The 13,519-nt window shown below is 41.2% G+C and overlaps 1 protein-coding gene across 1 annotated transcript; it reads left to right on the top strand.

Moving 5' to 3' along the window:
- Window positions 1-268: 268 nt before the first annotated feature.
- On the top strand, window positions 269-13,291 carry LOC139724992 (uncharacterized). The gene is made up of 8 exons (XM_071636085.1): window positions 269-310; window positions 3,306-3,488; window positions 4,250-4,890; window positions 6,791-6,939; window positions 8,994-9,213; window positions 10,551-10,742; window positions 11,957-12,345; window positions 12,379-13,291. Exons 2-8 carry the CDS (start codon window positions 3,356-3,358, stop codon window positions 13,289-13,291), a joined length of 2,637 nt encoding a protein of 878 aa, XP_071492186.1. The 5' UTR covers window positions 269-310; window positions 3,306-3,355.
- Window positions 13,292-13,519: the final 228 nt, after the last annotated feature.

The following is a 13,519-nucleotide window of genomic DNA, read 5'->3' as shown; positions in this document are numbered from 1 at the left end:
CAATTGGCAACATACAATGTACCATGGAAATGTGTGTAATGTACTTCTTCGCAGTGCCCTGTTGTTGCGTAGAGATCAGTGCCTGTGATGACTACACAAAACAAAAAGTTATCTCACCTTAAAAATGTGCATCAGTCAATAAAATATTATGATAGTATTGCAAAGAAATATTTATGTCTTTGCTTGGAAAATAAGTTGACTTACTTTATAAATAGACATTCATGCATAACTAAGCTTGAGGAAGGACAAATATGGCAGCCCCTTGTAACATTTCAATAGCCTGAACTTCGGCGAAAAAGTGATGGTTGGTGTGAGTATGTTTAAAGTTCAAGCTGATATTCACATCCTTTTTTAATGAATGGCCAAATTTCACGACTAAGTGAGATTTTGACTAGTTTTGACCACTTTGTCTTGATTAGCTATTAGGATTGACCGTACCAATGGCAATGCAATGTACAGGGCAAAAGTTGACATTTTCGCGTAGTAGTGCGAGTATGGTTAGGTGTGCAACACACCGACCGGGTCCATATCGACCGACCGCGCATTATAATGGAATTGCGCGTACAGAAAGAAAATGTACGCATGGGTCTACGCGCAACGGTGTTCGATTCTCCACTTGCACTGGGCTACGCTACCGAGTAAAATGTGGCGAAAACAACTAGATCCTAGTCTAGATCTAGTCTAAGTATTCCCTAGAACTAAATGACCGAAATTTAGCAAAATCGACTAAGGTACCGTGTGACTAATTTACATATAACTAGGCCTACCTTTGCTGACTCGTTGTTAGTTGTAGAGTATCCTTCCGTAATAAATTTGACGATTTTGACCGCAAAATTGTCACCGCCGCTTGTACGATCGTGCACACACACGTTACACTACATACACATGACATAAACATTTTTCGCCCGCTACGACCGTACGAGTTGATGCAGAAACGAGAAATGAATGCGAAAAAACAAACCGACTCGTCTAATTTATTTCAATTACGATGAAAAGTTTCCTCATCAAACAGTCAATCAAATTCATCAAACAGTCCATCAGAAAGTGATATATCGATCATTGTAACACAGATTCAAAGCATCGCTTGGATCATTCAACAGCCCATCTCCAGAAGTCTTCAGAAGCAAGATAGAAAAAAGCCACCTTCGTTACGATTAATTTAGTTCGCGCCCTCTCTCCCCGCTGCACTATAACACGGTGGCAGCGTATTGATCCAGATAGAAAGTAATATCGAAGGATTCAAAATATATTCAAATATTATTGGGGAAAAATGACGGCTAGTGTCGAAAAAATCATTTAAGTGCCCTTTATACGTATTGTCAGGGTGGTCGGTTGAAATGAGCAGGCATCACACTTCACACTACACACACGAGCATGACAACATCATCACAAACTAGTGCATACGATGTACAATGGTACAAAAATGCAATTTATCCAAGAGGATACATACCATTCAAAATGCCTTTTATTCACGAAGAACAAGTCAACTCCGTCCTGACGAAGGTAGTTTACAACACTCTGACAACTCCCCGATGGATCACTAATATAGTAATATGACACAGACTCATGTCGGTTTCACAACTTAACTCTTAATGTGCCAGACCCAAAACCCATAACGTGCCAGACGTTTTTACCTAACGCCAAAAAGTTTGCGAACTGGATTGACAATGTAATTTAAAACTGCCATATCTTTGAAACTATTGAATGTTTTGAATTGAGTTCTTCACAACAAATATCAAGAAATAATTGGTCTTTCGTATCATGTAGTCAGTCTGCTGTAATATCTATCTGAACCTGAAATATTGCAGAAATAATCGATATCATTAAAAGATTAATATAAATTTTTGTGTAGTATGTGAAGAAAGAGTCAGTCGTGATTTTTCTTCAATAGAACGCTCCCTTGACTCTGCGAGAAAGTTTTAGAGCTACATTTCCTCTTTCAAATGATAAAAAATTTGTCTCCTAGAGTTGTATAATTCCAAAGATATTGGCAGTTCAATTTGTCTTTTCAATTTCTTTTTCTTCCTCAATAACTCATTCACAAATCTGAGTCCTTTGAGTCCCAGATCTTGTATTTGAAACTAAAGTAAATCCTGGGTCCTGGAATAGTGTCTTTTGTCCACTTGAGAAGGAAGCACCTACTAATCCTTCTTTTGTCTATGTGGACTGCTGGTGGGCGTACTCTATTGAAATCGGCAGACCTTTGTTTACAGGTCTACTTTCTGTCCGCTGTACATGTGCATAGACAAGAACAAAAGCGTGTTCTTCCTTCGTATATGCTAGCATGAGGACGATTAGTGAAGTTCACCAAGACAAAAGGATGAAAGACTTGACCGCCGAAGGAAAGCTTGACCCTCTTTGAGGGACAAAGTGAAAGCTGCTCCCGCAGGAGAGCACCCAAGCAGAACAATGCGAGTGGAAATGCATAGACAACACGCGCATTCAGTAGCATACACACGCGTGGTTTATCAATGAGAATTCTGATCTATACACAGCTCGCAGAGGGTGCGCTCTCTGCGGATTTTCCCGACGCGAAAAAAATACATCTAGCTGAAAAAACACATATTTACTCAAAATTTTCCTATGTAAGTATACTCATATTTTTAGTGGAAATGATGGCTATGCTAATCAGCTACCAGTACATATCAGTGGCAGTTTCTTGATGTAACATATATGATGGTACCACAACAACTTAAATGACCAATGTTTTTCTCGCTTTTTTAGTCGCCAATCGGCGACCATGGCACGTCAGGACTAAGGTCGCCGTTCGGCGACCATGGCACATTAAGAGTTAAACTGGTTGTACAGCTAAAACACTTGCTGAAATAACTGAACTTTAAATGGACAACTAAAAACTATAAAGAGACTGCATCGCAAGAACTGCACTGTATCTCTCTGTATCTCTATCTCTATCTGCACTATATCTGCTAACTCTCTCCACACTGCCCCTTCTCAGCGCATACACCCCCTTATATATCCCCTCGGGGCCTGGTCATCACTAACAGCCAATGTCCAGTGGACATGCCTCAGTGCATTCAGACAAAGGCTGGAGGTGCATGCACTTGAGCAGATGAACTTGAGTTGGGTAACTTGTGTAATAAATGAACTTGTGTACATGAGGCACATCTAAGGGTGTGTATCAAACGCCCTCTGTTGAGCATCGACTTGGGGCAAACCCAATTTTGTTACTATACATTACACACTCACTTACATTGTATGTACCTGTATATCTCATTCATTTATTCCATTTATGTTGAATGTCTTACATCAACATAGTCTGCAATTTCGCTCTTATTGAAATACAGAAAAATGGTAATTTGTGCTTGGTACTGTTGACTGATCATCCCAAATCACCATGGCTACCATTGGATGCCAGCTATGCAATAACTCAACGGAAGCCATTGAGCTCTACGAAGCCAAGAACCTGTACCTCAAACCCATCGCCAAGATTAACATCTCGGTCACTCTGCCTCAGCTGAAAGTGCCAGGTCAGAAGTCAAGTTTTTTTATTCATTTCATGGTCGTAATAAATTGCTTCATGTTCTGTTTATACAGGTTATACATCTTTTATGGGTGTGGTAAAAATGCATTTAAACTCATCTCATATAGTCGCTCTTGTCAACATTCAAGCAAATAAATCTCTTGGTAACTCAAATGCTCCTAACAAACATGATCAATGACAAAACAATGATCTGCCTTTGTACAAGCCAAACAATATGTACAGTGTAATATGTTTATGATTATATTCATGTAATTATTATGCTGTATTCATGTGAGTTATATTTGTGTCAGTAATGAATAAAGTCACCAAAGGCACTTTGCAATCCCCCCCAAAGAAAAAAGTTTGTATTGATAAAACATACTTGTATGTCAAAGCTTATACTATATCCGAAAGCAGTATAAGAAAAATTTGTCCCGAGCACAATGACAGAAACTTCCTATTGTTTTGTTCACTTGATGGAAAGTCAGTAAAGTGATGTTGAATCTCTCGGAAAGTGTATTTCTGGTAGATAATTTATGCACAGCTAATTAGGCACCAATATACTTTCGTTTCCATGTACATCTTGTAGATATCTCAAGTTCCAGACACCCAAATCGCACCACTGTATATGTACATTTTTGCATGTACACATTAAATCCTTTGACCCACGTGTGCTTGTCCAGCAGGTTTTCACACGATCCATTCTATGCAGTGATGCTATAGAGTTCGCATAAAGAATGAATTTGCTGCTTCTCATGTACAATCCAGGGAAGTCCATCAGTAACTGGGAGGTGATGGAGAAGTTGAAGAAGATGGCCAAGCCGGATACTTTCCTCGTTCTCCGTGTCACCAAAAGCTCCCTCGAGTTCATCCGCTTCGAGGCGGAGCTGGAGGCCCGCTCCATCATCAAGGTCATGATCACACGGCTGGACAACAAGAATATCAAGCTCAGTGGCTTCACGGAGATCATGAAGGTGCGCGCTGCTGAAACCAAGATCCCCTTTCCGGCCAGGCACGACTGGGATGCGTTCTTTCGCGATGCCAAGAACATGAATGAGCAGCATCCCGGTGAGAGGCCAGACACGATTCACATAGAAAACCTTCCAGTCAGGTGGTTCTCCATCGATGTCGAGCCAGACAGACCCAGCGAGATCGTCGTGCGGAACGTGTTCGGGACATGCGGCCAACTCAGGAACATTGACATCCCCGTGCTTGACCCGTACCGCCACGAGAGCCAGGTGACAGGTGGAAACTTTGGCAAAATCTCGTCGCTTGGCAACAACCTGACGTTCAACGTGTATGTGCAGTTCGTGGAGTACATAGGATTTGTGAAGGCGATGGACACATTGAAAGGAATGAAACTGATGCGGATCGGGCAGGATGGGAAGGCATACACTGCGGAGATCAAGGTATGGTTAGCAGAGCACTGCAAGCTTACATACCTACATTGTAGTTTGCACGGGACGAGCAAACCTCACTGTTTAGGAAGTGAATAAGTAAAGGCATTGGTCTTTTAGTGTATGAAACAATCCCTCAGTTGCACTTTCATAAAAATGTGGAAAATGTGTTCTACAATGCCCTGGTTATGTAGTCAATAATATGTGTCATTTGTCTATCAAAACTAACCTTGTATGCCAACCTATATTTCATGTAATCAAATACGAATATATTGTTTTACATACATGTTAAAAGTGCCAGATGGTCTGGGATTACTTGTTCAGAAATTATCAGAGGTAATTGTTGATGTGGGCTAGGAGTGGAGTGGATGAGCTTACGTTATCCCTTTGTGTTTGTTTTGAATGTATTGAATCATAGTTGAATGGAGAAATGGATAAATAGACTTACTTTTCACTTTTTCACTTTTTATTATTGACATTCCCAGGGTACAATGTATATAGTAAAGATATTTAGAATCTTAGTAGTTCCTACCCAAATTACCCAAGTGAATGTATGGCACATGAAAGTCTTCCATGGCAGTAAAACAATTTGTCCTACTGTTCTTTGCTAGGGATTTGATTTTGCTCATATCCACCTTCAGAATAGATATGCAGGAATGACTTCTGCGATGTCTGAAGTCCCATCCTGGTAGGAGTGTAATGCTGGCTTCTTTTTGTGACATTGTGACCTTTTAACCCATGCTGTACAGCTATACATGGAGAAACAGCTTATTTTTTTGCTTTTCCTGAAAGTACTGAAGACACACTACAATATGGTGCGCTGTTTGCCAATAAATGTTCAGGCGGTTTTGAGTTTTGAGCCATTTTCAAATGCTGAGTAAAATAAGTGCAGCCGTTTTTCAGTGAGGTATATCCTAATTTGACTACTTTAAAGAATCTTTTCCCCTTATTGAATATCCTTGTTTTTTTAACCATGAATTGTACATATGTAGAAATCTATTGTGTGAAAATTTGAACAAATTTGAGCAATAGGAACTTATTTTTTTATATTTTTACAAATTGCTGAGCATAAAAAAGTGCGATACACGCCCATGTTATACTGCATGAAGGTCATATGATAAGTGTTCAGTGTTCATATTTCAATGCTTGTTCAATTTCTAAAGATATCATAAGCAAAAACATAGTATTTTGGCTTAATATGTCATTGTTCGAGTGTCACAGCTTGGATATCAACTCAAGTCATCATAAATCTCACATTCATTCTTCTATCTGTGTTTATGTACAAATATGAGAATTGATCCAAACACTGTGCGCACATTCAAGGTCAAACTGTACAGATAATTTTTTTATGAAAAATATAATATCTTCCAAAGTACCAGCCCTAATTTCATAAAAATTTGTAATAATGGCCACTATATGTCTGTTACCTATTCCTGAAAGTTTCGCCTCTTCACTCTTTGGCAAAAGTGAAATATGATAAAATATGTAAAAGTGGTTTTATTTGAATTCAAAATAATGCCTACAAAATTGATCGTCCATTTCGAGAAGTGAAAATATGAAATTCATTCATATTTTGTGATATGTCATGGCTATGTGCTGGTGGTGAATGAAAGGGATATTTATCAGGAATATCTAACAGCAATATCAGATGAAAAAAACATTCTCCTTTTGCAAAATTTTGACTCTTTCTTTACATGAAATGAAAATTTGAACACTCAGCTACAACAAACAACAAAAAAAGCATTTTCACCAAGTTTTTTCATTTTTGCCCTGTTACACAATTGCATACCCTGATTGTGCTATTGACCATTACAAGTTATTTTCATTTCTTGATTACGACCAATCATTTCAGTTGTTTGTAGCTGTTAGAATGCACAAGTGCACAGTTTATGTTGTGCTCTGCTTGTTTCAGGTCGACTTTGACAAGACGCGGCACCTCAGTGCAAAGGTCATCAAGAAGAGAAAAAAGGAGCGAGACAAGCTGATGGAACTCGAGAGACAGAGAGAAGAACAGAAAAGGAAGGAAAAAGAGGAAGAGGAGAGAAAGAAGGAAGAAGAGAGGTTCAGTATTTCATTTAACATTTACAGTGTCTAGTTCTCGCTGAAAAGATTCATCTGATTGGAAAATCAACTGGTTGAACGTTCGTTCTGTCACAATCAGTGGAAATTACCTTTGCTTGATAAGACTTCCACCTGCTTGATCTGCAGGCTTCTTCAGATCGAGCGCTGTGAGAAAGACTTCCCACTAGCCAACGTAGATGACGCACGCCGATCTGAGAGGGATAAGGGAAGCCATTCACATTCGCAAACAACAAGGGAAAACCTTCAACCGAGACCTGGGGGAATACTCACTTTCCTCAATATACGATCCCATTCTCTCAGATCAGCGTGCGCCAGCTACGTCGGCTCGTGGGAAGTCCTTCTCACAGTGCTCGATCTGGAGAAGCCTGCAGATCCAGCAGGCGAAAGTCTTATCAAGCAAAGGTAATTTCCACTGACTGATAAAACGAATGTTCAACCAGCGTCTAGTTCTGCATATGCCATCTATTAAGCAAGTCTATATTTTTGCAAATAGGGACTTCCCAACAATTTCGAAAGTGGTTAAATTCGAGATCGTTGAGTACAGTCCTGAACAGAGAAATGTATACGTGCACATTCTTATTGGGATCAGAGTCAATATTTTTTTGTGTCTTTGAATTCGCGAATAGCACCTGACTTGCAAAATTCGCAAAAATAATGACAACCTCACGAAATATTCGGCATATACAGTAAATGTCAACCCCTAAATAGGGTTTATACATGTAAGATTCAAACAAACTGTGAAAGGGTGCTTGAATATTCTTTGGCCTCGACTGAAGTCTGTGACTTATATTTGCTTTTGAGAATTTACAAAAATGCTCCTGAATTTTTAAGTAAACTCCATGGAAAATTTGAAAATTGTATATGACCTATGTGACCCAGTGATCATAATATTTCAAAAATATGCTAAGCTCTGTCACTAAGCGAGCCAAAGGATACACTGTTAGGATAGGTCATTCTTCTTAAACAAGCAACACATCTATGGCTGTTATAGTTTGAAATGTGTAAAATGTTGTTAATTTAAAAAGAAGTGGAATCTTGTATATGATAGTGGCCTGATGCTATTTGTAGAGATGCCAAAGTTCTGTTATTTTGTAAAGCATTTTGTTCTGTTTTAGCATGAATATTGCAGGTTTCATAGAAAATGCTGTTTTATACAAATTGTATTACACTACTACACCTGTCTATTGCTGGGGAGGTTAAAAATGCTATTTTCCACCAAAAATATGTCTTTTCAGCCCTCCGAGTGGTGTAATGCTGCTTAAAAAGGTGGCATCCTTGCATTTGAGTTCTTGACTGATTTTCAGATATATCTTACAAAGCATCCATTGAAAGCTGACAACCATATTCAGGGTTCGAAATTGGCAATGGTCCGCTGGCCATTGGCCACCCAAAATCACGTCGGACTAGCTAAAAATCATAAAATTCTGAAGTAACTAGTCCGTCTGGCTAGCCAAAATATTGCTTCAGTGTCAAAATTGATTCTAAGTAGTCCGCCTGGCTAGTCAAAAAAAAAGTTAAATGTGACCCCTGATATTGAGAAAAACGGTGTAATGCATTGACAATGTTGGACACATGTCAATGATTCAACGCAAAAGCAATCAACTTGTACAATGCCACATGGATCAAGTTTCAATACAGATTCACTGGATCAAAATCTTTGCCCAAAACACTGGTAGGATACTGTATTACAAAAAGTGTCACAAGTGTCATATCCCTAATTATCCATAATTGCCTAATGATACAAGGTGATCTAGTATAAAGTCTCTTCCATATTGGCTACTGTACACGACAAAACTTTCATGGCAGTTCTATTTTTGCAAATTTGAGAATAAAATGTCGATTACAAAAGTGCCGATGCAAAAAAAAAAAAAAATGACACTAACGGAAGCAAAAATCATTATTATGCTATTGAGGAGGCCACAAACATGAAAATAACAAGTCATAAGAATGTCAGATCGTTAGCCATTTCTGAAAAAATATCTGTTTGTGAGAATATCAGTGTTTGCAATACTTTGCTGATATCTTCTGTGCAGGAAAAAGAAAGCGGAGGAAGAAAGACAGAGGCAGGTGCAGAGGGAGATGAAGATTGTGATGAAGAAGAACAGACAGATTGAACGAGAGGAGAGGAGGAGGAAGCGGAGGGAGGAGCGCCGTCTCCAGCGAAAGATCCAGATGGAGGAGAGGAAGCTGGTCCTGGCCCAGCGGAGGTTGGAGTCCATCAGACTCCTGACGGTGCTCTTGGACAAAGTGGAGGTACAGCAACATCAAAATGTGTGAGATGTTTACCCTAAAAGGGCTGGGGAGCGGGAACCTCCCAGTGGAGGTTGCAGTCCATTAGGATTCTGACTGTGCTCCTGAATAAAGTGGAAGTACAGCAACATCAAAATGTGTTGGGATGTTAATCCTGAAAGGGCTGGAGCGGAGGTTGGAGTCCATCAGAATCCTGACACCTCCCAGGTTGGAGTCCATCAGTCTCCTAACAGTGCTCCTCGATAAAGTGGAGGTACAGCAACATTAAAATGTGTAAGGAGATAACCCTAAAAGGGCTGGGAAGGTGGAACCTCCCAGCGGAGGTTGGAGTCCATCAGAATCCTGACAGTGCTCCTCTATAAAGTGGAGGTGTTAAAAGTAGCACCAAGATGTGTAGGGTGTTAAAGATGGGGTTTATCAGAGCAATTGCCCCCCCCCCCCCCCCCCCCCCGGACTATTACCCCCGCGCTGTATACTGGTTAGTGATAAGGTTAGAGTAAAGATATGGGTTAGGTTTAGGGTTAGAGTTTGGGTTAGGGTTAGAATTAGGTTCGGGATCAGGATTAGGGTTAGGGTCAGGGTCAGGGTCTGGGGTATTTGTCCAGGGGGTAATTGTCCTAGACCTAATATGGGGATTCGTGGGTGGCCTGATTCATTTGCTGCCCATCGGGGTACATTCAAAAACAACGAGTAGCACCGGACAGCGAATGTGTGCATCGAGACATGCACTTATCGGTCAAGATTCTTTGGTTGTGTGTGTAATTACACAGAGATCAGTGATAAAGCCGTACGCCATTCGTTACTGTGATTCTTTAATATATCCCAGCGAGACGAGCCTTTCCACTCCATGGTATCCTGATACTACAAGGTCTTTAAGTAAAGGGGGGGTTAAAAAAATCAAGATTTTCATTCAAATCATTTATTTTATAATGTACTGACATTGTAGGTGTATTCATGTCAGTTACATATATCCAATGACAGTTTTAAAAAAAAGGAGATACTTATAAGAATGTCTGTGTTCTTTCAGCAAGAATGGTGTAGTTTCCATTTGTAAGTAGTGAATGGTATCTATGAGGTGGATGCATCGCTTTATAGAAATTATCAATTGCATTGTATTATGATTTTGCTCCTTTGTAATGTTGCGCTGTGACCATGAATCACATAAATTGCATACACAGACATTGACTTGACCAATAATGAGGGTATGTATTTCATTTTAACAATGTTCGGTATAATGAGAGTGCACTATACTATTAATTATAAAATTCTTTGCCTACTTTGAGATTACTTTTCAAAGCGCTCTCGTTATTTTTCCTGCTTTTCATACGTCCATGGCCCAGGTCCATCGGAAGCAAGAGGAAGTGATGAAAAAAGTGAATGAGCTGGAGGAGGCCCGTCTCAAGCAGCTGGAGAGAGAGAAGGAGCGGAAGGAGGCGGAGGAGAAGAGGAAGAAGCGTGCCCTGGCGAGGAAGGAGAAGCAGATGAAACACAAGGAGAAGAAGCTGCGCTCCAAACTCATCAAAGTTTTGCAGGTGAAGAATGTTTGATGCGGTACATAAGTTTGCCATGTGGGCTGGTTTTTCATGCCCCTTTATGGAGTCTTTGTTTTCAGCTATGCATCACTTCAAACATTTGTGATATTCATCGCTTGCATCAATTTCTTGTTGTCAATCTGTCCCTGTACCAGGTCTTTACACAATTTTTCACTAAGGTTAAGGCATTACGGGTAGTGGTCTTCTTAACCTGTTCTTCTTCCTCCCCTCCCCACACAGATTTTTTGTTTATCCCAGAATTTCACCGCGATGCAGGATACTGGGATAGCATGCACCAGCTAGCATCTTGTGATGATTGACCCTACATTCAGACGATCCCCCGCTTTACGGGGGCAGTTTGGAGAGTTTTAAGGTCGACCATCCACATGTGCGTTGAAATCCTCCGCTGAAAGGGGCACAAAATCACGGCTGGTGGTTTCAGCTGAGTGTAAGGTCACCGTACATGGCACTGTAGGGTGCACGATTGCAAATTTATACGATAGACGATAGCAAAGCCTGTACAGCACCTGATTACCTACTTCACCACAACATGTTGCGCATGCGCACTTCTGAAGAAAACAGCTGCGCGAGAGATCAAGGTCAGTCCCCCACCAGAATTTTGCTGCCGGACTCAACAAGTTTGCCGGGGAAGCGGGGAATGTCCCACCGAGAGTTCACATAATGGGATTGCCGGGGACAGTCCTGGCAAATGGGACATTCCCCGCTAAGCCGGGGATCGTCTGAACGCAGTGATTGTTGCAAGAAAGTCAAATATTCCATGCATTTCCCCTTGATTGCTTGTTTGTCATTCCAGTATGCTTAAGATAGAATGATACTTTTTCTTTGTAAACTTACTTTATCAGTATCACAATGCAATGCTATGATATGTTTAGTTCTTAGATGGTCATTGTCAGTAAGATTTCTTATTACAGAATGTAAAAGCTGCTTCATGCTTACTGTTATGCAAAATTGTGTGCAAAATTTCTCCATAGGTGAGGATGAATTCATGGCAGAGTTACAATGCAATAGAGAACTCTTAAAAGAGAGGAAGGATGAAAGGCAAAATCATTGAGATGAGGTGCTTGAGATTCCTCGTCAAGATGTGCTCTAAACGGGAAGAAGTAATTTCCTTGAAACATGTACTGTAAACTGTTGATTATTTATCTTATGTATGGTATTCTTTCTGTATACCTTTCTTTTCATCCACCCTACAGACCAAGGAGGAGAAGGTACAGGAAGAGAAGCGAGAATCACTCCGGAAGCAGCTGAGCGGAAAGATGCGGCTCAAGTCTGCCATCACAGCCGCCCCCGCATCCTCCTCATCCTCTTTGTCACGCAGCCGTCGTCCAACAACACCTGAGGGCCCCTACCCCGACCCCTTCCAGCCCCAGGTCATCTCACCAGAGGCGCTCCGCCGTCTGGAGGAGTACCACCGAAGCCTGGCCATGTACCAGAGGCAGCTGGCAGCATACCATCGGCACATGGCATCCAATGCATACTACCAACAGCGGCGCCGACCGAACTGGACAGGTTCCTACCGTTCCCCCTATGGCACCTTCACCATGAAACATAAGAGACACTATGCAAACAGAAAGGGTGGAAGGTCACCAGCAAGCTCACGAGACAAAAGGGCAAGATCTGCTTCAAGATCCAGGGACAGGAGGTCAAGATCTTCCTCAAGGTCTAGAGATAGAGATAGAAGGACAAGATCATCTTCAAGGTCCAGAGATAGAAGGACCAGATCTGCTTCAAGGTCTAGGGATAGGAGGTCAAGATCTTCCTCAAGGTCAAGAGATAGAAGGACCAGATCCTCATCAAGGTCTAGGGATAGAAGGACCAGATCTGCTTCAAGGTCCAGGGATAGGAGGTCAAGATCTTCGTCAAGGTCCAGAGATAGAAGGACCAGATCCTCATCAAGGTCTAGGGATAGAAGGACCAGATCTGCTTCAAGGTCTAGGGATAGGAGGTCAAGATCTTCCTCAAGGTCCAGAGATAGAAGGACCAGATCCTCATCAAGGTCTAGGGATAGAAGGACCAGATCTGCTTCACGGTCTCGAGACAGAAGAACCAGATCTGCTTCAAGGTCGAGAGATAGAAAGACAAGATCGTCTTCAAAGGCCAGAGACAAAAGGTCAAAATCTTCCTCAAGGTCCAGAGATGGAAGGACCAGATCCTCATCAAGGTCTAGAGATAGAAGAAACAGATCTGCTTCAAGGTCTCGAGACAGAAGGTCTAGATCCTCATCAAGGTCAAAAGGTAGAAGAACAAGGTCTCCATCAAGGTCTAAAGATAGGTCAAGATCTTTGTCAATGTCCAGAGACAAAAGGTCAAGGTCTCCTTCCAGGTCTGGAGGTGAGGGGTCACCAACAAGGTCAAAGAAAAGTAGATCAAGGTCCAGAGACAAAAGGTCAAGGTCTCCCTCGAGGTCTGGAGGTGAGAGGTCACCAACAAGGTCAAAGAAAAGCATATCACCACCGATATCGCCCAGGTCAGAGCAGGGTGACTGTGAAAGCAATGATTTGACAGGTGACCAGGAAAAGAGTGAATGAACTTCAACTGTGGTGGGTTCAAGCTTGTCAGCATGATGAATACCACATTATCATGGCCTGAGATTTTTTTTTTTTTTTTTTTTTTTTTTAATAAGGGGATTATTGGGGGCTCAGGGAAATTAAAGCCCCTGGACCATTAATGGTAGTAGTGGGTTTGTAATTTTTTCAATATTGTGGTTGTTATTGATATTGCTACTAAGGGGAAAAAAAGGGGGGGGGGCTGCAGCC

This window comes from Diadema antillarum, unplaced genomic scaffold, assembly GCF_040938485.1.
Source record: "Diadema antillarum isolate AM-2024a unplaced genomic scaffold, OU_Dant_1.0 seq00000009_RagTag, whole genome shotgun sequence".
Lineage (NCBI taxonomy): Eukaryota > Metazoa > Echinodermata > Echinoidea > Diadematoida > Diadematidae > Diadema > Diadema antillarum.
This window is presented reverse-complemented; position numbering and strand designations above follow the sequence as displayed.